Raw genomic sequence first — 21979 nt, forward strand, 5'->3', positions numbered from 1 at the left:
GTTAGGCTCCTAGGATAGATTCTGATATTAGTTGCAAATTATTAATATGTAATGTGTGGTTTCATTGAGGAAAATTAATACACTGTTAATTTTCATTTTATTCCTTATCTGTAAAGTTTTTTAAAAATAATAATAACTACACATTAGCAATAATGAAGTTATTAAGCAACTATTTGTATCAGGTTCTGTACAAAGAGCTTTTCATATATTATCTCATTTAATCCCTGCATAGAATCCATGAAGTTGTTACTTTTTTATCCTAGTTCTACAAAAAAAATTGAGGCCAAGGGAACTAAATAATAGCTCAGAGTCATGTTGCTCATAAGTGGTGAATCTGAGTTTGTGGACTTTCTTGCCCTTGTGCAGACAGTCACGTTCTAGCTGGGCCTGCGTCACTACTTCCCTCCTGGTGCAGCCTAGCTAATTAGCCTCTCCCACAGAGACACTTTCTCTTTCCACCTGCTTTCTTCCTCCTCTCTTCCCTCTGGGAAGTCACTTCTCTTTCCCTCTTTCCAGTTGGGGACCTAGGGCTCTTTGTGCCAGGCACCAGAAAAAGACCCAATGATGCTTCATCTTTCTATTTTCTGGAGTTAAAGTGGCTGGAGATGTGTGCCTGGTGGGGAGAGTCATAGACTTGGGTGCCTTGAGACCCTTCAGAGACCACATGGCCACTCTACCAGGAAAGGCATGAAAAGCCAAACATAGTTGCAAAGAGATGGGCAGCCCTTGAGTTTTATCCAAGACTTGACCTCGCTTGGGCTGTTTCCTCTCATATATTTTTTTCTAGGGACGGCATTATTTTTATCATTTATCATTTTTATCACATTGGTGTATTTCATGGCCATCACATTTAGACGTTCATAGCATTATGCTAACAAACCTTTTTATTGATAATTTCTTAGCAGAGTTAAAATCTCCATTGTGATACTAATCAGCACGTATACATTTTATAGTGCCTTGTTCCACTTTTAGAGAAAACATTGAAGTTTTTACATGAAAGATTCCAACATGAAAGACCTTAGAATGTGTAAATACAGAAGAGGAGTTAGATGGCTTTTGCTTTGTTTCTACTGACACATAGGGACCAATTTAGAGATGCTTAAACTTTGCTGGCTAGTCAATAGTTACGATAGCCATAATCTCACCTAGGATATAAATTTGATTTTATACATATATATATAAAGCAACAAAGTGTATTTTAAGTCATTTTATTAAATAATGAGTTTTAATGTTGTTGTTATTTTTTAATGAAGTTAGAGGGAACCCAAGAGATTTAAGAGTTTCTGACCCTACGACATCAACTATGAAATTATCTTGGACTGGGGCACCAGGAAAAGTGAAACGGTATCTCGTCACATACACCCCCGTGGCAGGAGGCGAGACTCAAGAGGTCACTGTGAAGGGAGACACAGCCAATACTGTCCTGAGAGGATTAAACGAAGGGACACAGTATGCCTTATCTGTGACAGCCTTGTATGCGTCCGGGGCTGGAGATGCCCTCTTTGGAGAAGGGGCAACGCTTGAAGGTAATTACTGTCATATTGTATAGAAATCCCTGAGCTTGCTTGCGATCGCATTTAGGGACCTTAAAATGTTTTCAGAGAATGAAATCTGGGAGTGTGCGATCCTTTTCCTTAAAGGAATTTGTATTGAAAAATAAGTAGTCATAAAACTGCCTCTTATTCAGAGACGTAGAATGTAAGCTACTGAAACAATTAAACTTGGTTGGGGAGAAGTGTATTGGGGAGCTGAGCGCATGGTAAGGCCGTAGAAATGTGTCTGCAGTGCCATGGGCTGGTTAAATGGAGAATAGGTGTGTGACACTTGGGTGGGAAGGGGCCTTGGGAAACATTTGCGGAGGAAGAGGGTTTGGATTGCCCAAGGTAACACAGCTGCTGTCATCACCCAGGAGCAGGCGGAAACCTTTTTTGACTCTCAGCCTCTTTTCATGCACCATGCATATAAGCATTCATAATAGCTTGAAAAATGTGAGAATCCAAGTTACTGTTTATTTGTTTTCTAAATGATCTCTAAAGTTCAGTTCAGTGTTAGAAGTTCAAAGTTAATGCAGTACTTAGTGAGAACCATCGAGACCGGAGCTGTTTCCTTGGTTCTCTGGAGTTCATTTTCAGAGGCCTGCATATTTCTTAGGCTCTTTTGAACTACAATGGCAGCTTAGATTTGACTCGCCACAACCACAAAGCAAGTCCTGTGTGAGAGAAGATACAAATGTAACTTAACCACAATGAGAATAGATTGTAGTGTTAGAAAGAATTATCCGTGGATGGTTACAATGATGACTCAGTTCCATAGTTGGGGGCCTAAATGGGAGATCAGGTATAGCTTTCCTTTTGTTATCACCATCTTTTCTATGACTTATTTAAAATAATTGTAGGAAGAAAAGAAATCCGAAGTATCTTTTGTAATGTGAGATCACAGTGATATTACGCAAAATGTCCATCAAATTTAGTGGATCCAGGAGCTTGGAGGACTGTATATGTTATGATTGACAGGGACGAGGCCTACAAGAGGCACTTTTGATTAAAACGTCAAGACTTAGTCAAGAAATAAGAACAGACAGACAAAAACAGTCTAATCAAAATTCTATCTCTAATAGTCATCAAGAGTTTAAGTCCACTACTCTGTGAGATTTATTATTAGAAGAGGATTTAAACGAAAGATTAAATATCAGTGTGTAAAGTACCGATTATCAGAAGAGTCCTGGTTTGGCTACCTTGCCATGTGACTTTGAAATAATCCCTTAACCCTGCTGAGCCTCAGTTTACCCATCTATAAAGAGGGGATGGCCACTGTTCCCCCTTCCTCCCAGACTTACTGTGGAGATCAAATGGGAGAATGTAAGTGAAACGCTTTGGCAACTCTAAATAAAATACCCCACGTATATGAAATTCATCAAGGGGAAACAACATTCGCTTTAGAACTGATATCTAAAAATACAGCTTTTGTAAGTATTTCAAAGATATTGATTGGTTACTCTAAAGTTTTGAAAATAATGAAAGGAATGGAAATTGCCTTAATTACGGAGACATAGTCCAAACAACAAAAGCATGTGATCTTCATATCTGGGGCAACATTCAGAATTTCTGAGAAGATTGTCCTTTTCTTTTGACCTTTGAAGTTCTCTTTCTCATGTGCTTTCTACAGGCTTTCAACGTAGATTATTCATAGGATTTTTTAAGGATCAACTTTTGAGCTTTCATTTTTATAGAATAGTTGGAGTTTATATTTGCGAACATTTCTCCCTTATAAAGGATATCTTAGAAATAATGTAATAGTTTTACTTCTGCTTGTACCTTTTAACCTGCTCAAATTCTGCATTTCTTACTTTAAAAATATATTTATATTCAGTCAAAAATCTTGATTCTAAAGATTAAGGCATCTTTACTAAGAATAACGTATTACCCATTTTTAGAAGGTAAGATGCACATTTTAACTTAACAGCAAACATATACTACTGGGTGATGATTTTTCTAGGCCAGGTGTATAGCTAAACTGTTTATAATTTTATGCCTTTGCGCATGTGGTATAGAAAATCTAACAACTTGTATGCATGTGTGAGTGTGCACACACATGTATCTGATCAGAAATAATCTCGACGGGAGATGCACAGGTAGTAAAATAAATTAAAAAATTACTGCTTCCCATTCCCTGAGAAGGAGGAAAGCTAGATGATGTGCAAGTTCCCTTTAAAAATATAGTTAATTCATAACTAAATTGTAAGAGTAGATTTTTTTCCATTGACACCAAAGCTCTTTACTGTAGTGAAGGATTAGAGAAATTGCTACCAGCCTGATTTTATTAACATATTTATCTCATTGCACCATGTGTGGTAAACTTGAGGAATATGTGAAAGCATAGTTGTGACTAAGTGAAAATAATAGAAGGTTTTTGCCCCTGGTTATTCTATTTCATTTTATTATATTAACCTAGCCAAATCCACATACCATATACAGGAATAGGATATGATGGTAAATGCAGGGAATGGAAAGCCCAGAAACAGAGCCAGGCAACTGCTTTTGAGGGTTGCTGTTTTTCTAATCTGTTTTTCTCTGGGGAGAGGAGGTGGTTAGAGCAGACCTTGAAGGAATGTTTCTTCCGTCCAGTGGCATGGCTCAGCCGGCACGGGCATTCTGTGAGTTGAAAACTGTATAGATTGACTGAAGTGCATTCTATTCAATTAAAAAAGAATGAAAAAAAACAATTAGTGTGGTCTACAACCATCCCTAACTTGAATCTGTTTCCTAGTGCTTTCTTGAAATGTCGCCAATGATCAGAAAATTCCCCTGTCCCTGGAAGAGAGATTTATTAGCATTGGCGTTGGGGAAGTTCATGGTTGGCCCCAGTACTGTATGAAACAGAATCACAAAGGCAGAGTTCATTACCATTTCAGATCCAAACTTCGGAGGGATCTGAGCACAAACTATTAGGTTTGATTAACATTGTTTCTTTCTCCTGTTGTTGTTAAAGTGGGTTTAATGTAATTACTAAAACAATGCTGTACATGTAAATGAACTTTAAGTCTTGAAAGAACTTTTGGTTGTCACTGTTAGTGTTTACAGAGAGGCAAACCTGCCCTTATAAACCTCGAAATGAATAATGCCCATTTTAATTCAGAGATTTACCACAAGTGAATGAAAATTTCAGTTTTGGAATAATATAGTTCGTTTATTTTTGAGTGTGTTTTTTGGCTATGGAATAGATGATTTTTTCAGAATTTCCTTTGTTTCAGTTGCCATAGCAACTCTCCAGTGTCCTACACATGAATGGCTTCCTATACATCAAACCAAGCTAACTAAGCTGACGTTCTGTTACAATGAGGTTTTTAGCACATCACAGGAATTCTTCTGCAAGATGTTGAGTGACATGGGGCCCCTCCAAGATGGACTAAATAAGGCCTCTATGTTATCCTAGATTTACTGCTGTCTCGTAATTTGAAAAATCATACATTCTGGGTATAACAACTCTGATGTTTCCAGGGAACTTTAGCACAATCACCAACAGTAATTCATATTTTCTTTTCTGCAAATCAATGGCTTATCAGAGAAAAATCTATATTACATCAGAGAGGTGACACTTAATGGAAGAAATCTCACCCGGGCTTTGAGGTTGAAGGTCCATTTAATTGTTTAGGGGTTTTATAGAACTATGTGCTGCTTAAAGTAATTAAGTTAACTGATCAATAGTGAACTTTGTCCTTTGGAATGGTGACTCCAAGTTATTGGTTGTAAATCAAGTGTGTTTCCACATGAACGTTATCCAGAGCAGGTCTTCTGTATTCTGCTGTGGAAAGTTGGATGACTCTGAGCTGAGCTCTAACGGAAAAGACAAATTGATTCAGAAGAGGGTTTACATTGCATTTTCAATTTAACTTCTATTTTTGAAAGTGGTATGTGAAACTCAATGAAAGCCGGCTGGAACAATCTATAAGGTGAAAATAGAGTTTCATTTCATAATGATTAATATTTCAGTTATCATCATTGGCTAATTTGTGTATAATTATATTTGAATTGGATGATGATTTGCTTTTTAGAAAGCAAATGGAAAAGAGCTGAGGAAATGTAGGAAAGTTACTTAAATGAGGCCTTAGTTCTTTGGCCTCATCTGTGGAAAAAGTAGAATCAACCCCTTGTGGATGTTCAGATCATGAGAAATGCACCTGTCTAATTACTTGTCTCAGCAGCACAGAGATGCATGCACGCAGGCACCAGAAATGATGCCTTTTGAATATATGTGAGTATGTTCTGTAATCAGATCAGAAATACTGAGTATCAAAATTTCAAAAACTGATGAATTTTGTTTGTTTAAATTTATGACAGAAAAGCATTGTTATTCCTTGCATCTATCCTGGTACTATACTGGGCAGAACAGAGTAGAAAGGAGAACTATTGAGAAGGAATCAAAGGAATAGAGATGAAGGAATGCCGTCATTGCAGAAGATGACTTGTTTGAAACGATTGCCGGAAATTCTATTCCCAGAGGTAAAAGTAATATGCAAAGTGCAGGCATATGGTTCAGAACAGCAGAAAACAAGTACCATGAGATTGAATTATTGAAAACAATGTCACTTAGGTAAAAAACATGAACAAACCCAAACATCATAAAACATATATTTGTAAGTCTTGGGGCAAAGGGAGAAGAGGAACTCAAAACAGGGGAGCCCTTTGCTGGTGCAGAAGTGGGTCCACGTTTGGGGAAACGTGGAGACAAAGTGGCAAAAAGGTCTCCTGGAGTTGGTTTCTGCTCATTGCCACTGTTTCTATGTCTTCCCCTTTTGAAGAATGGTAACCTTTGCTGGACAGAGGCTATATACTGGTCTTCTTACATCTTTCTTATTCCTCTCTCTTTCCTCTTCCTTCCCAGGTACACTAAAAAGAGACTCTCGCAAACCCTCTCCAAGCCAAATAATCTCTTTCTGTAGCTACTGATGTCCGAAGTTCCATAGTTTGAGGACAAAACCTCCAATTCAATATATTAAACCAAAGCAAATGCCTGGCTAGGTAACCCTTGGGTCAAACCTCATTCACAGGAAAATGTGATCAACACTTGAAGAAGAAGCATGCATTGAGAGCCTTTTGACGCAGGATAGAGGGGAGGAGACAGCGGTGAACATCCCACTCATGTTATGGGATGGAAAGGGTGTGATGAGAGGCTTCAGTCGACTTCTCCGTTCTCCGAGGGTCAGCCTTGGGCACGTGCCACTACCGAAAGAGTGACTTGTGTGTGGCCATAGACCCATGCGATATAGACACCATCCCGCCGTCCCACACAGCGTCCCTGTGTCTGCCAATTTTGACCAGCTTTGCTTTAATCACACCGGCCTTTATTTCACCACACCTGTCTCTCATTTCAGAGTGAGAGCGAGTGTGAGGGTTCCTTCCCACACTGACCAAACAACTTCCAAATAAAAGCCCCCAAATGAGAAAAGGGTAGAGGATCGTGGAGGAATTGGGATCACAGAGGAGATTGAAAGGATTTTTGGAAAGCATCAGGGCTCAGGCACATCTCCAGGTACTCCAATTTAATCGACCTGGGCATGGCCGAGCCTTTAGCTGTCTGGGTGATTCTGTGTATCTGATCAGGTCCAGTCCAATTATTGTGTTGCTGAGGGTCCCAGGGCCCCAGGAGGTGACGGCCTGCTCACCAGGTCCCCAGACCAGCTTGGCCACTTGGCAGCCTGCCAGTCATATCACAGGGTGAATTCAACTGCTGCTTTTCTTGTAAGTTAATATTTGGCCAAGCCAAGTTTCCATTTTTTAAAACTTCAAGGGTTATAGGTCTGATAAAATAGACTTGTCACGAGTACATCCTATTCTCAAGATTCTTGGGTGTAGTGCAACAGCTGGAAAACCCAACTCCCCCGCTTTTTGGAGCAAAACTGTTTTTCAATGCATTTGACAACAGTATAAACTTAATATTTAGGATTATTTTTATCAAATTGACTGATTGACATAACAAGAAACCCATTGAAGCAGTTTATCTGTTCAATCTTGGCTTCTGATTTGAGGTGTCTTTTTTCTTTCTTTGGGTTCCATATTTCTTTGTCATGAACGTGCAGTGTTGCAGTACCAGTGCCTGCCAGTAATGCCTTTATGCGCGAGGCAGAAACTATAATTTTCTGAGGATGTTTTTCTGTGATTGAGAATTTACTTAGTGTTCACTTGAATTAGTGTTGTCATGCCATTAACTGGAACTCAGGAATATTTTTCAGCTAATATTTTATTTGAATCTTAAGAAGTGGTTTTACAGATTCTTTCCAGGACGTTGACAAACCTTGCAAAGGCCTTTACTGCAGTTTTACTAATATTTTGTTCTAGCTTTCCAGGTCTTGAGAGTGTTAACGTAGTTGATTAAAATCCATGGGAATACATGTCTCGTGAGCTAGGCTTCTTTTGTTTGTAGCCCAGAAGTATCTTTGTGAATGTATTTTTGCTTCAACCACAGTTCCCTTCCTATTATTTTTCTCACAGTGAAATCATTAGCCTGTGTTTGTGAGATTGATGTCGTGTTGCCATGGAAATAAACAATGTCACAAATTCGGTGCTATAGAAAGTAGGGAGAAAAACAGGCTGAGAAGCATAACCTTTGGGAAAACTAGAAACTAAAATTATTGTTTGTAAATTACTGCAGTGTTAATTTGGAGGATAATTCCCATGTTCTAAGCTAACTTTGTCTTATACTTTTCGGGAATGTTATTAATGCAGCTCGTTAGCTCACTTAGTTTCAGAATCACTTTCAAGTACTTTCAAGTATTATTTCACCACAGTTGTTGCTAACTGCAACTTAGGAAATTTAAGTGAAGAGGCACATATGAAAAAAGGATGTAGTGTATGTCAAGCAGAGGAAACATGCTGCAGATTTAAAACTTAGAGACCAGTAGTTGCGCTATCGATGATCAAAACAAAGTAAAAAGCAAAAAAACAAACCCAACAACCAAGTCAAACCAAACCCAACACAACACAACCAGAGAAACAGTTTGTTTATGTTCCTGTAAATAGAGAAGATGTAAAGATGTGTGACCATTTAAGTAGCAAATACAATTAAAGAAGACCTTCAAATGAAGATTAACCTCAAGTACTGGGGGAAATAAGTCAGTATGTTCTTGAAAATAAATACTCTAGGTTGCAGTGAAATATGTAACTAATTTCCCTCCAGAGATGAGATGTCCTGTCAGCAGTTGAAGTTATTTATAATGGAGTTAGAATTTTCCATTTCATCTTGGGGTCTGGTAGGATGCCCAGCTCCCATTTTATTTATTTTTCCCTCTGTAATCTACCATATATGATAGTTTTTTGTCCACTAAGATTTCTTTTTCATTTACTGTTATCTTTATGTACTGAAATTTAAATAATTATGAGTATTTTAAAGATATTCATTTTTGCTCTGATTCAAGCGAAATAACAGTCTTCAACATTCTTGTAGCAGCATTATATATCATTTTCTTGAATACACAACAATTACTGGTAAAATGTATGCTGTAGAAGCAGATAGTTTTATATTTATGTCATACTGTGGCATAAACCCTAGTAAAGGTAGCCAATATAAAGTGACCTGTATATTTATCGTACATTTAAATTATGGAAAGTTAGGGTTTTATTGGTAGACATCTGTGTCTCCTATTAAGTCAAGGTTGCTGTATTTTTCTGTTTGGGTTGTACTTTTTTTTTTAAATGAGAGAGCCAAAATTTAGCAGCAAGCATTTTCGATCGGCTAGAACAAGTGGTGTGTTTTATTTTGATGACTAATTGCTTTTAGATTTTCCAGAAGAATTGGTGGGTTTTAGTTTCCTTAGGGTTAAGCTATAATTAAAATTTTGCATTTCTGCTCTTTTAGCTTTGTGAATAGAGTTTCTCCCCCCCCCCAAAATTGTTGGAATTAAGATTTGCAAGTGATATGAGATTGTGGGAGTTACTGGAAGTGGTATGTTGAAACTGAGCTTATTTAAATAAGATAAGAGGAAAAAATGATGGTGAAGAAGTAAAGATCTTTGTGCACAATAAGGAGAACTGAACTGTAAAATTTGGGGATTTAGATGCTTTTTTTTCCTTTGGAATTGTTTTTTAGGCACGTACTTCTTCATATTTCGATGCCATTCTTGTCCTGAAGGACATTTCAATCTGATTGGACATATGGGGGCCAGGGTGATAGGCAGGAATTAGGTATAATTCTAAAGTTTAATCCCATCTTCTGTTCCACTGACAGAATAGGACAGACAGCTTAGAAGGAAGAAATGGGCAACTTTAGACAAATTGACTCCAGCAAATCAGGATGTCTACTAGGATGAAGGAGTATTTACATGTATAGTAGACATTAAAAAATGATCCCCCTTTCATTTCTATTCTAGAGCGTGGTTCACCTCAGCATTTGATTACTAAAGATATCACCGACACATCGATTGGCGCTTACTGGACGTCTGCTCCAGGAATGGTTCGCGGTTACAGGGTCTCTTGGAAATCGATGTATGATGATATTGAGGCTGGAGAGAAGAGTCTTCCTGGAGATGCAATTCATACTATCATAGAAAATTTGCAGCCAGAGACCAAATACAGAGTTTCAGTATTTGCAATTTACAGTAGCGGAGAAGGAGAACCTTTGAGTGGAGAAGCCACAACTGAATGTAGGTAACAGTCCGAGGGAGTTTGAGTGTGTTGGTGCTACCTAATAGCTATCAGCTCATCATAACCGCTTGCATTTTTTCCTTATATGACAAATGGGGACTCAAAAATTAGGACCTTTAATGAATGTGGTTTAAATTCAGGTTTGTTTTGTATCTAAAATTATATCAAAGTCTGAAATATTGAATCCCTTCCAACTACCTACACAGTTGACCCTTGAACAATGTGAGGGTTAATCTGAGTACAGTTTATAGTCAGCTCTGCTTATCTGAGCTTCCTCTGCATCTCAGGAAAAAGCCAACCTCAGATCATGTAGTCCTGTAGCATTTGCTAGTGAAAAAAATCCGTGTATAAGTGGACCCTTGAAGTTCAAACCTTCATTGTTCAAAGGTGAACTGTGTTTGTCTCTCTCTCAGTCTCTCTCTCTCTCTTTTTTTTTTTCTCGTGGAAAAAAGAAGCTCGGCTAGTATAAAGATCAGAAGCTATGGAGACAAAGAAAATTCAGGCACATTTATAACTATATTACCTTGGGCAAGCTCTGGAACCATCTTTGAGCCTCAGTTTCCTAATGTGTAGAATGCAGCCTCAGATTGTCTTGAGGATTAAATGAAATAACAGTGGGCAAAGCACCAAGCATAGTGCCTGGCTACTTCGAGAAGGTTGATGAATGACGTGGCTACTGAGACTAGGATTGTCTCAATATGATACGATATGATACATCCAAGACTAATCCTAGGGAGGCTAAGTCAAGTCTACTCAGGTTTCTGGAGGCTAAAATTGACCTTAATCTCATTAATATTCTTTCTTGTGAAAAATTTTGAATCACCCTCTCATCATTTATTATCAGGTGGCTAGTGAGAGGCATGTCGGTATTTCTCAATTGTCCTTCCTAAAAAGTAATTTGTTAAGGATGGGCATTTCTAAGTATGTATAGGAGAAAAGTTTATTCCTATTGCTTGGGAGGATTTTAGGAAAAGGGGAAAGATTGGGGCACTCTTGCATTTCCTTTTATTAGAAAGAATTGGAGGAAAGGAGTGGTTTTTCTGCCAAAGGAGGAGAGAGGGAAACACCATGAGCAATTTCAATGAAGTCCTGTATCCGGATTTTAGATTGTCCTTAAATGAAAGTCTTTTGGTCTGAGTTCTCTGAGGAATTCATTTTTTTTTTTTTAAATCACTGGCAAACTCAGTTGGATATGTCTAAGCTTAAATCTGTGTCAAAATTAACTGGATTAAAAAATCAAACTCCTGATAGGAGATTTAAATACAGGAAAGGGCACATTTCTCGGATAGTCACATGATTGGTTTCCATGGTAGTGATTGAAATCTTGTGTCTGAATATATTGGCTGATATAGTTTAAGAAGCTGGCCCAAATTCATCTCTATTTCTGGTAAATATTCACTTGTTGTAAAGAGAAGCCATGTTGTAAACTTAGGCCACATATGACACATCTAGCTAAATTTATTTGTAGGAGTGAAGATACAATTCACGTGGCTGAGAAATTATCAAAATTTATATATTTAGAGGGAAACTTTTCCCAAAGATTCTCCTCCATCATTTCTTCTTGTGAAAAGATTGAATCTTCAGATATTTATTTGGGATTTAAAATCTCCCCAAGGATATGTTTTCGTCCAAAGCAAGTATGTTAGCAGAAATCCTAGATCAATTTTCATCTCTAAGAAGCTGAGCATCTAAGAAATTTTCACTATTTCTTGGCTAATTGATTGATTTAGAGGTGAGTGAACAGAAAAACCTCTTTCTGACTATGAGCATACTAGGCAGCAATGAAAGTACATTTTCTAGAGGGTATGCCAGCTGCTCAAACAGCTAGGCAAGTAAGATGGAAGACAGGAACCTTTCTTTGTTCTACTACCATTTTGTTGTTGTGTTTTGCTTTGCTCTCTTTGTGGAAAGTGAGGTAGTTTAGAAAGTACTTTGAGAAATCTGCGTCAGGCGTCGCATATTCAGGTGGTGGATGAGTCCTAAATGGTGTGGATAACTGGGTCGAGTCCCTGGGTCATGCTCTTAGAGTTTCTTATAAACTTCCAAGGAGACATTTTGGAAATATTTTCAGGAAATATTTTCTGTTTTCACCTGACACTCAGAGGCATGGTATGCAGACTGTTGATACAATGAAAACCATGAATTGTGGCTAGAAAGCCAGCAGATGGGAAACTTTCTACTGGCCCTCCAATTATGGCAGCTGGTTTAGCAGAGGTAGAGTGGGTGTTGGAAGGCATCTTGTGCGAGTTGCTAAAACATGAAAAGAACTTAGAGTGGGAGTATTAACAGCTTTTTATGGCATGTGGCATACCTATGAATGGAGTGAAAAATCTTGCTTTTTCCTTATGGGAAGCCAACAAGGATTTTTTTTCCCTCCTTAAAATCCAAAGTTTCCCATTAAAGCTAAGATGAGATACGTTGGACTTTATTTAGCTTCAATTCCTCTATTTTAAAGAATCAATTAAAAATCAGGAATACAATTGAGATCCTTGAAGCGTTTCAAGGTATGAAGTACAATATTTGACTGTTATTAACATATTTAAATTTGGGAATATTTTAAAGTTTGGGATCCCACTGTTTTGGGGACATAGGTTTCTTTTTAGATCAATACTTATAAGATTTAAATGTCCATTTTTCTCAATTCTGAGTTGTATGAAATTGGTTTGAGAAATTTGTGTAAGGGAGAGATGTCCTTTTCCACTGAACAAAAGTTGAAGAGATGGAAACAAGAGGTCAGAAAACATATTTTAGCAGAACTCTTTCTAGAAAAGTGTTAGACACACATTGATTTATTCAACATTTGTAACAAATAGATTGTTCTGTGTACTATTCTTTCCCATACTCTTTCCAAAATCCTATGTAAGGTCATTACATTTTTTGTTTGAAAATATATATTTTTTCTTTTAATAGTTCACTTACCTGGAGAATAGTAATAAAGAATTGAGGATTAACTAAATAAATTTTAATATTTCCAGAAAGTAATGGAATTGGCTGAGAATTCTCTTTCTTTCTTTTTTTTTTTTTAACATCTTTATTGGGGTATAATTGCTTTACAATGGTGTGTTAGTTTCTGCTTTATAACAAAGTAAATCAGTTATACATATACATATGTTCCCATATCTCTTCCCTCTTGCGTCTCCCTCCCTCCCACCCTCCCTCTCTTACTTTCTTTAAACCCTAAAATTAAAAAATTGCAACCAATATACTCTTAGTTGAAATTATACTTGCATCTTTCAGAAAACTAATTTATAACCATATATTGAATTTCTTTACCTATTTTGTCATTCTTACCTTTGCTCTCTGTACATAACATATCTTTTGCTTATATGGCTACTGTCAAGATTTTCTTTTTATACTGATTTTAAGTAATTTGCTTATGATGTGCCTTGGTGTAGTTTTTTCATGTTTCTTGTGCTTCGGGTTCATTGAAATTGTTGGATCTGTGGGTTTATAGTTTTATAAAATTTGAAAATATTCAGGCCATTATTTCTTCAAATATTTTATTTATTGCCCCCCACTTTCTTCAGATACTCTGGTTCTACATGTACTCGTCTGCTTGAAGTTATCACAAAGCTCACTGCTGTGCTGTTCAGTTTGTCAATCTTTTCTCTTTTCTTGTGTTTCATTTTATTTTTATTTATTTATTTAAAAAATATTTATTTATTTAATTTATTTGTTTGGTTGCACCAGGTCTTAGTTGCAGCACGTGGGCTCCTTAGATGTGGCACATGAACTCTTAGTTGCGGCATGCATGTGGGATCTAGGTTCCTGACCAGGGATCAAAGCCAGGCCCCCTGCATTGGGAGCACGGAGTCTTATCCACTGCACCACCAGGGAGGTCCCTTGTGTTTCATTTTAGATAGTTTCTATTATCATGTCATCAAGTTCGCTAATTTTTTTCCTGCAATTTCTAATCTGCCCTTAATACCACCCTGTGCATGTTTCATCTTAGACATTGTATTTTTCACCTCTAGAAGTTTGGTTTGAGTCTTTCTTATTTGTTTTATGTGTTTACTTAACTTGCTTAACATTTCTTCTACCATCATTAGCATATGGAATACAGTTATAATAGCTGTTTTAAGGTCCCTTTTGAATAATTCTGTCATATGCATTATTTGTAGTGCCGTTTCTTTTTTTTTTATTTTGCGGTACGCGGGCCTTTCACTGCTGTGGCCTCTCCCGTTGCGGAGCACAGGCTCCGGACGCGCAGGCTCAGCGGCCATGGCTCACGGGCCCAGCCGCTCCACGGCATGTGAGATCCTCCCGGACCGGGGCACGAACCCGTGTCCCCTGCACTGGCAGGAGGACTCTCAACCACTGTGCCACCAAGGAAGCCCCCCCTGAGATATTTTTATGTGTCCGTTTCCTGTTCCTTTGCGCTGATAGTCTTACATGTTCCTGGCAGTCACAAAGGATGGTGTTGACTGCAGTCGCTATGGCTAGTCATTTATGAATTGTTCTTTCTTCTGAAAAGATTCAAGGAATATTTCTGACCCTGTATTCATGATTTTTAGAATTCTGCACACTGTAATTTCTACAGGAATTCTTTACAGATGGAAATATAATAAAAATTCTAAAAGCTCATCTCCAGAAATGGGTGTTTTCTTTACTAAAGTCTCTGGAATGCAAATATGAAATCCTTGCAATATGAATTCCCATTTTTTAGTTATTAGCCGGTTGAAGAGAAAACATCTCACTGTGACCTCACTGAGATTAGGCTCACAAGCCATCTTGAACTTAGGAGAGCTCACAATGCTAAGTAAAGGAATAGTGTACGTATTTAAGAAACCACACATAGCGTTTTGTCACATAAATGGGGAAGTGGACATAAACATTTTCTTTCAGCAGAGTATACATTGTAATCTTCCTTTCATCTCACAGTATCCGATGATTCGAAAACCTTGAAAGTGGATGAAGAAACAGAAAACACAATGAGAGTTACCTGGAAACCAGCACCTGGGAAAGTTGTCAACTACCGTGTTGTGTATCGCCCCCGTGTGGGCGGGAGACAGATGGTTGCCAAGGTGTCACCCACTGTCACCTCAACAATGTTAAAGCGACTTCAGCCCCAGACCACGTATGACATCACAGTTCTCCCAGTTTACAAGACAGGAGAAGGAAAGCTTAGGCAAGGTTCAGGAACAACAGGTATAAAACCATAATAATTTTGGGGGGAAAGTGTGTAATATTTTAAAGGGAGATTTTAATATATCTACTTCATTTGTAAATGTCTAAAATGCAGTCTGTAATAAATTATACTATAATAGTTAGGTAGGTTGCCTAATTAGCATATGATTTTTACCAATCTAGTTCCTGGTAAAATGATTCTACATATTAATGTTCTAATGCTAATCTAATCTTCTGAATTGTGAGTACTATTTATACTTCCACTTGGGTAGCACTCTATTATTCTGATTTTTATTGGGTATTATAGCTTGTGCTTTCTGACTTAATCCTTTTTATAAATGTATATTTTGAAGTATTTTGTTTGTGATGATTGCCATGTATATCACTTAGATATTTTGAATTCAACTTATTATTGTAGGGGCTAAAAAAAAACCCCAAAGCCTAGGCTTATGGATAATATTTTAACATCTATTATCTTTACAGCTTCTCGATTTAAATCACCCAGAAACCTCAAAACATCTGACCCAACCATGTCAAGCTTCCGGGTGACTTGGGAGCCTGCACCTGGGGAGGTCAAGGGTTACAAAGTCACATTTCACCCCACGGGAGACGACAGAAGACTGGGGGAGTTAGTGGTTGGACCATATGACAACACAGTTGTTTTGGAGGAACTTAGGTAGGAATGAACTCTATTCCGTTGTTGTTAACAGATTGTGCGTTCCACACATGATCACGTATGTGTCTGGTTGCTGGCAGAGTATTTAAAATCAGCCAAAGTTGCTTTCTCACTCTTGGTGCTGCTGAAGTTGAGGTTAGGGTTCAGAGACTCAAATTTAGGCCTGAGCAGTTGTACTCTTTTAATGACTTTTGTTATTAAGTGATCAGGGATGGTGTTTCTTCAGTAACACCCTGCTTTTTAAAAATTAACACCCACATTGCACGATTTCACCAAAAGCAGTTTATCACCAGCCAGCCTTATGGGAACGTAGGAGTCCCCATGCCTTCCGGAAAGGCCCAGGTGACTGACACTGAGATGCGAGTGTGCATCGTCTCCCAGGGTGGGCTGCAGGAGTCAGGGGGCAGGCCTTTGCTCTTGGGCTCAGCTGGGAGGATTGGGGAAGGGGGGCGGATGCAAGCTTTTGCTGCAGGCTGTGTGGTGGGAAAGAAGGAGGTTTGAGTTGGAACAGCAGCATTCTTCACAGTAAAAAGAACAGGCTGCTGTGCATTGCCTGGTGGAAAGTTGGTTTGTTTCAACGATTCATTCAACAATATTGGAATCTGTATAAATGCTTGATATTGACTTTTATCGGAATAGGGGGGATGAAATTTATTGAGCCTCCTGCGTGCCAGGCACTGTGCTAGGTGCTTTATGTTCCCTTGCAAGTACAACATTTAAATTGTCTTCTTAAAGCCCATCACTTAGAAGCAATAAGAGTGAATGCCCGATCCTTCCCTGAGTGGCTCTGTGGGAAGGTGGGGATTCTACACCTAATGGAAAGGCAAGGTGGAACTTGGCGCTGTGAACCCCTAGTATTCTCTAGAGTGCTGGCGGGCTAGTTCCCCTTGATACCTCATAGTGTGGGCTTAAACTAGAATGTGATGGAAATTAGTTTCCTTCTTCTGCAATGTTATGTATTATAAGTTCCTCTGAATGAAAGTTTGTAAGTCAAGTTGAATGTTTATAACAAAGCAATAAAAAAAAAGGCTACCACTTGAGGTTATTATGCATACAGACTATATATTTTACAGTTTACTTTTTTTTTTTAACATCTTTATTGGAGTATAATTGCTTTACAATGGTATGTTAGCTTCAGCTTCACAACAAAATGACAGACTATATATTTTAACATTTCAGGGCAGGTACCACCTATAAAGTAAATGTTTTTGGAATGTTTGATGGAGGAGAAAGTTCACCACTTGTTGGACAAGAAATGACAACTCTCTCTGACACAACTGTAATGCCAGTTTTATCCTCTGGTAAGAAATTGAGTTACATTCCCCTAGGAAAAGTCAGTATTTTGCAACTTTTTTTCAAATATGAATTGTTAGGTGACTCATACCATGAAAATTAACTATTAAATTTTACACTAAAATTTATTTCAGTAACATATACTTAAAACATTCTTCAAAGATACAGCTAAGCACACTTTCGCTGACATTTTTTAAGGCTTTCTTGTTAGTGTTGCGTTAGTTACATAGTACTGTATTATTTAAAGTTGAGATTTTACAATAATAGACATTACCTTTAACCTTTAATATACATTATCTTTAATCTCTTTCTAATAATTAAAATGCAGTTTTATTTTGTTAAAGTCATCGTAAAAATGATTTATCTGGGCTGAGCAAGCAGCACCTTGTTCCGTAAATAGGTGGGCAACTAAGACTTGGGAAGCAAAATGGTAACATAAAGCCCTCATACTTTTCTGCTCCTGCCACGACCACAACTTTGATACGCATGAAGCTAGTTTTGAACATTCTTCCAGGTGAGGGTGGTGGGTAGAGTTTGCTTCTAAATATTTTAATCATTTGCTGACAAAGAGTAGGTCTTGGCAGGTCAGGAGCAGACTTGTAAAGCCTTAGGTGCTTGGAATGGTACTTGGGAATCCTAATTCCTGATGGAGCGTCCAATCTGCAGTGACGCCTTTGGACTGTGATGGGCATCACTGAATCTTTCTCAGCGAGTTTTTTGTTGTTGTTGTTGTTTTGTAATATAAAGATCAGATGCTAACATGGCAAGGAGTTGAAACATTTGTAGCTGGTAACGTAAGCTCCTAGAAAAGAAAGCGTTTGAAAACATGGATGTGGGTAAAAGAAGTGAAAGGGTCAACTCTTGCTGTTTTGCATTAATGTTCAATTGCTTCTCTTATGATGATGTTAATTAACTGACTTATATTTTTATTTTGTAGCTTGTGCACTGAGGATATTGGGATAATTCTCTCTTTCCAAAGCACCCTAGCTTTGTATCAGTGTTTGTGCCTGTGGTGTCTGTAGCTCTCAATCTGTATACTTGTTTGTATCTTTTTTCTAGATTGTCTTCCTTCTCTCTTGATTTTTTAAATGTGCAGACCTCACCAGCTGTATCTACCTGATTGTTATACAGAGTAGATGATTAAGTTAAATAATTAAAAACTAAATAATAGCGATCAGACTTTTAAACACTATATCTTTACTTCAAAAAGTTCTAATTTTAAGAGTTATATGCCTAATCCTTCATAATATATGTAATACTGGGGGCTTTAATTAATTTAAGAGATATTTTTGGCTCACTGAAACTTTTTCTAGCTTACACATTTTAACAGTTCATCTCATACTTGTCTGCTAATGACCGTTGAATATTTAGAAAAATACAACATCCAATCTAGATCACATTAAAAGTTTTATTAGAATTATTATTGTCTTATCGTTAGGTGGCTCTACATTCCCACTGATATATTTTACCTTTTGGGTTTGTGAGCTCATTCAAATTTACGATGACGGTTTAAGTCTCCGTGTTCTATGATTGCGGCCAGAAATATAGTCAGATGAAGGAAAGATTTTCCACTGAAATAATTATTGGAGGGATGGACGGTTCCTGTGACTCTTATTTGAGGTTAATAAATCGTATGGACATGTTTTCAAAGCCTTCAACTCCAAATTACATCGCTGAGCCACAGAACTGAGGCAGTTAGGCGACACTGAGCCCCCAGGGGGTGGCAGAGGCGTAGCTAGGAAGTAACCCGACAAAGAATGTGCTCCTTACTCTGTGCTGTCTCACGATTGCTGTGTCAGGGATGGAGTGTCTCACCAGGGCTGAAGCAGACATCGTGCTGCTGGTGGATGGGTCGTGGAGCATCGGCCGGGCGAATTTTAGAACCGTGAGGAGCTTCATCTCCCGTATCGTGGAAGTCTTTGAGATTGGCCCCAAAAGAGTACAGATTGGTAGGTGTGACAACATTGAAGGCATTTAGACGTCTCCATCATGCTCTTTTATACATGCTAATGCCAATGGTGTCCTTTTAGCCCTTGCTCAGTATAGCGGGGACCCCAGAACAGAGTGGCAGTTAAATGCTCACAAAGACAAGAAGAGCTTGTTGCAGGCTGTGGCAAACCTACCTTACAAAGGAGGCAATACCCTCACAGGTGAGTCAGATGCTCCAGCGAGCTGTCAGCTCGCGCTTTCGGTCAAAGCTTGTGGCTGAAAAATGATGTGACTGATTCTCTTTTAACAATCCCACTAGGCATGGCTTTGAATTTCATTCGCCAGCAGAGCTTCAAGACCCAAGCTGGCATGAGGCCTCGAGCTCGAAAAATCGGCGTTCTCATCACTGACGGAAAATCACAAGATGATGTTGAGGCACCTTCAAAAAAACTCAAGGATGAGGGCGTGGAACTGTTTGCTGTTGGTAAGCATTGACGAGAATTGCCACGCCCCCAGGGGTGACAAATGTGCCGAGGGTATTTTTGTAGTTAAAGATATTTTCTGAAGAATGAAAAAACAAACAGACACACTTGCCCTATCACATCATTTATCAAAATAATGTACCAGGAAGTTCATTCATGTTTTTCTTTTCTCCTTGTAATGGGATGAAACTACATGGCTTCTTGGAAGAGAGTAATGAATCAAGAGGACAAATGTACTATTAATAGGATTCAGGAAAATTCTTGTTTGGTTTTCCACAGCACCATGTTTATTTTTGATATCCGTTATTTCACTTTCCAGAAAAAACACTGGAGAGACACTTTTTGGTGGGGAATCAGTGCCAGAGGCATTTAGAAGAAGCTAAACAAAACAGCCTTTAGTTTATATTATTTTTTGTTTCTATTTTATATATGTAATCATTTTATTATTCCGGAAAATCATATATACATTCTAGTTAACATTGAATATATAAGGGTAGCCCATGAAATATTTGCTTTGTTCCATGAATTTTTTTCTGAGACGTGCTTTTAATTTGTGTATATCCATTTTCCCCAAGGTATTAAGAATGCTGATGAAGTTGAGTTAAAGATGATTGCGACAGATCCCGATGATACCCACGCATACAATGTGGCGGATTTCGAGTCCCTCTCCAGGATCGTGGATGACCTCATCGTCAACTTGTGTAACAGCGTCAAAGGTCCAGGTAAGGCTAGCCCAGGGTTTCTCACCCTCAGCACTATTGGTATTTTGGTCCAGATAATCCTTTTTAGGATGGAGGAAGTGGATTCCTTTGTGCGTTGTGAGATGTTTAGCAGTATCCCTGGACTCTTCCTGCTGGATACCAGTAGCATCCCCTGAGTCATGACAGCTAAAAATATCTTCAGAATTTGCCAAATGTCTGCTGGGGAGAATACTGCCTCCAGCTGAGAATCGTTGATTTAGTCCCTGATTTTTTTCTGATGGCATCAAACTGTACATGACTTCTAGCTTATTTGAGGATACATTTTGTTTATATGTGCCTGCACCACACACACACACACACACTCACACACACACACACACACACACTCACACACTCTCACACACACACACACACACTCTCACACACACACACACTCACACACTCACACACACACTCACACACACTCTCACACACACACACTCTCACACACACACACTCACACACTCTCACACACACACTCACACACACACACTCACACACACACACACTCTCACACACACACACACTCACACACACACACACACTCTCACACACACACACACACTCACACACACACACACACACACGTGAGATTGGGGAAGAAATAGAGATGCTTTCTTTCCTGGTGTATATCTATTCTCTGGTAAAGCATCTTCACTCTACGTAACTATTAAATGGTTGTTCCCAGACTTTTATTTTCTAAGGTTTGCTGCCTTTTGTTTTGGATTAGAAATGGAAGAGGTGTCTTATATATGATTTGCTTTGCCCCAACTACAGATGATCACATTTGATACTTTGCACTTGTAACCTCTAAATATAAAGACAAATTATAATTTTAGAATTTGGACTTTTGGAGAGGATATCATCTCTCTTTACCACTGAAGAAACAGATTTAGAGAAGTTCAATTACTTACTCAAGGCCAAATGGGTAAAGACATTTTGAGAGGTCCTTGAAGAAAGGTAGCTATTGATAAGGAATTAAGATTTAGAAATAAAATTATGGAAGTGAATTTTTAGTGACAAAGAGTGGTGTAAAATGACTACTATCTGTGTAAATCATAGGGCAAAACATGGTAAGCACCAAATTGAAGGTTTTTGGAAAACGAATGATAAAAACTATGGTTCTTATTATATGAGAAAAATTTCTTTTAAATACATGTAGATTCTGGTAAAAATTGTCTTTCACTAATTTATTCTGGTTTTGGAAAGTTGGAATGAGTTTAATAAATAAAGTGGTAGAAATGTTTCACGTGCTTTGGATACTGAGGATACATTTATTTGAATGTTCCTTCTTGAATTTCTCTCTCCAAAATTTTGCAGATTTTCTTTTTGGATTTTGAACAATAGACTGCCTTTTCCCAGGAGAAACAGACCAGCCAGGAATCAAGAATTTGTAGGCATCTGGCTCTGGATTAGCTGAGAGAGTTGTGGTTTTATTTAGTTGGAGAGAATTTTGAGTGGGGATGAAAACCTCTTTTATCTCTTTTTCTTTCTTTTTTTCTACATCAGCTACGTAATAGTTGCATTCATTTAGTTTCCCAGACAGTAAAATTGCTTGATAATTTTGTAGGCTTGATTATGACCCAAGTACAGTAA

The 21979-nt window shown here is 38.1% G+C and overlaps 1 protein-coding gene across 1 annotated transcript in view; it reads left to right on the forward strand.

The window, feature by feature from the left end:
* COL12A1 (collagen type XII alpha 1 chain) overlaps positions 1-21979 on the forward strand; it is a 111762-nt gene that overhangs the window by 24595 nt on the left and 65188 nt on the right. The window contains exons 13-21 of the mRNA XM_060167334.1: positions 1254-1526; positions 9863-10135; positions 15018-15284; positions 15747-15939; positions 17119-17240; positions 19032-19181; positions 19263-19382; positions 19481-19645; positions 20219-20365. Of these exons, the coding sequence (XP_060023317.1) occupies positions 1254-1526; positions 9863-10135; positions 15018-15284; positions 15747-15939; positions 17119-17240; positions 19032-19181; positions 19263-19382; positions 19481-19645; positions 20219-20365 (1710 nt within the window). The remainder of the gene's footprint in view (positions 1-1253; positions 1527-9862; positions 10136-15017; positions 15285-15746; positions 15940-17118; positions 17241-19031; positions 19182-19262; positions 19383-19480; positions 19646-20218; positions 20366-21979) is intronic.

This window comes from Lagenorhynchus albirostris, chromosome 12 (genome assembly GCF_949774975.1).
Source record: "Lagenorhynchus albirostris chromosome 12, mLagAlb1.1, whole genome shotgun sequence".
Classification (NCBI taxonomy): domain Eukaryota; kingdom Metazoa; phylum Chordata; class Mammalia; order Artiodactyla; family Delphinidae; genus Lagenorhynchus; species Lagenorhynchus albirostris.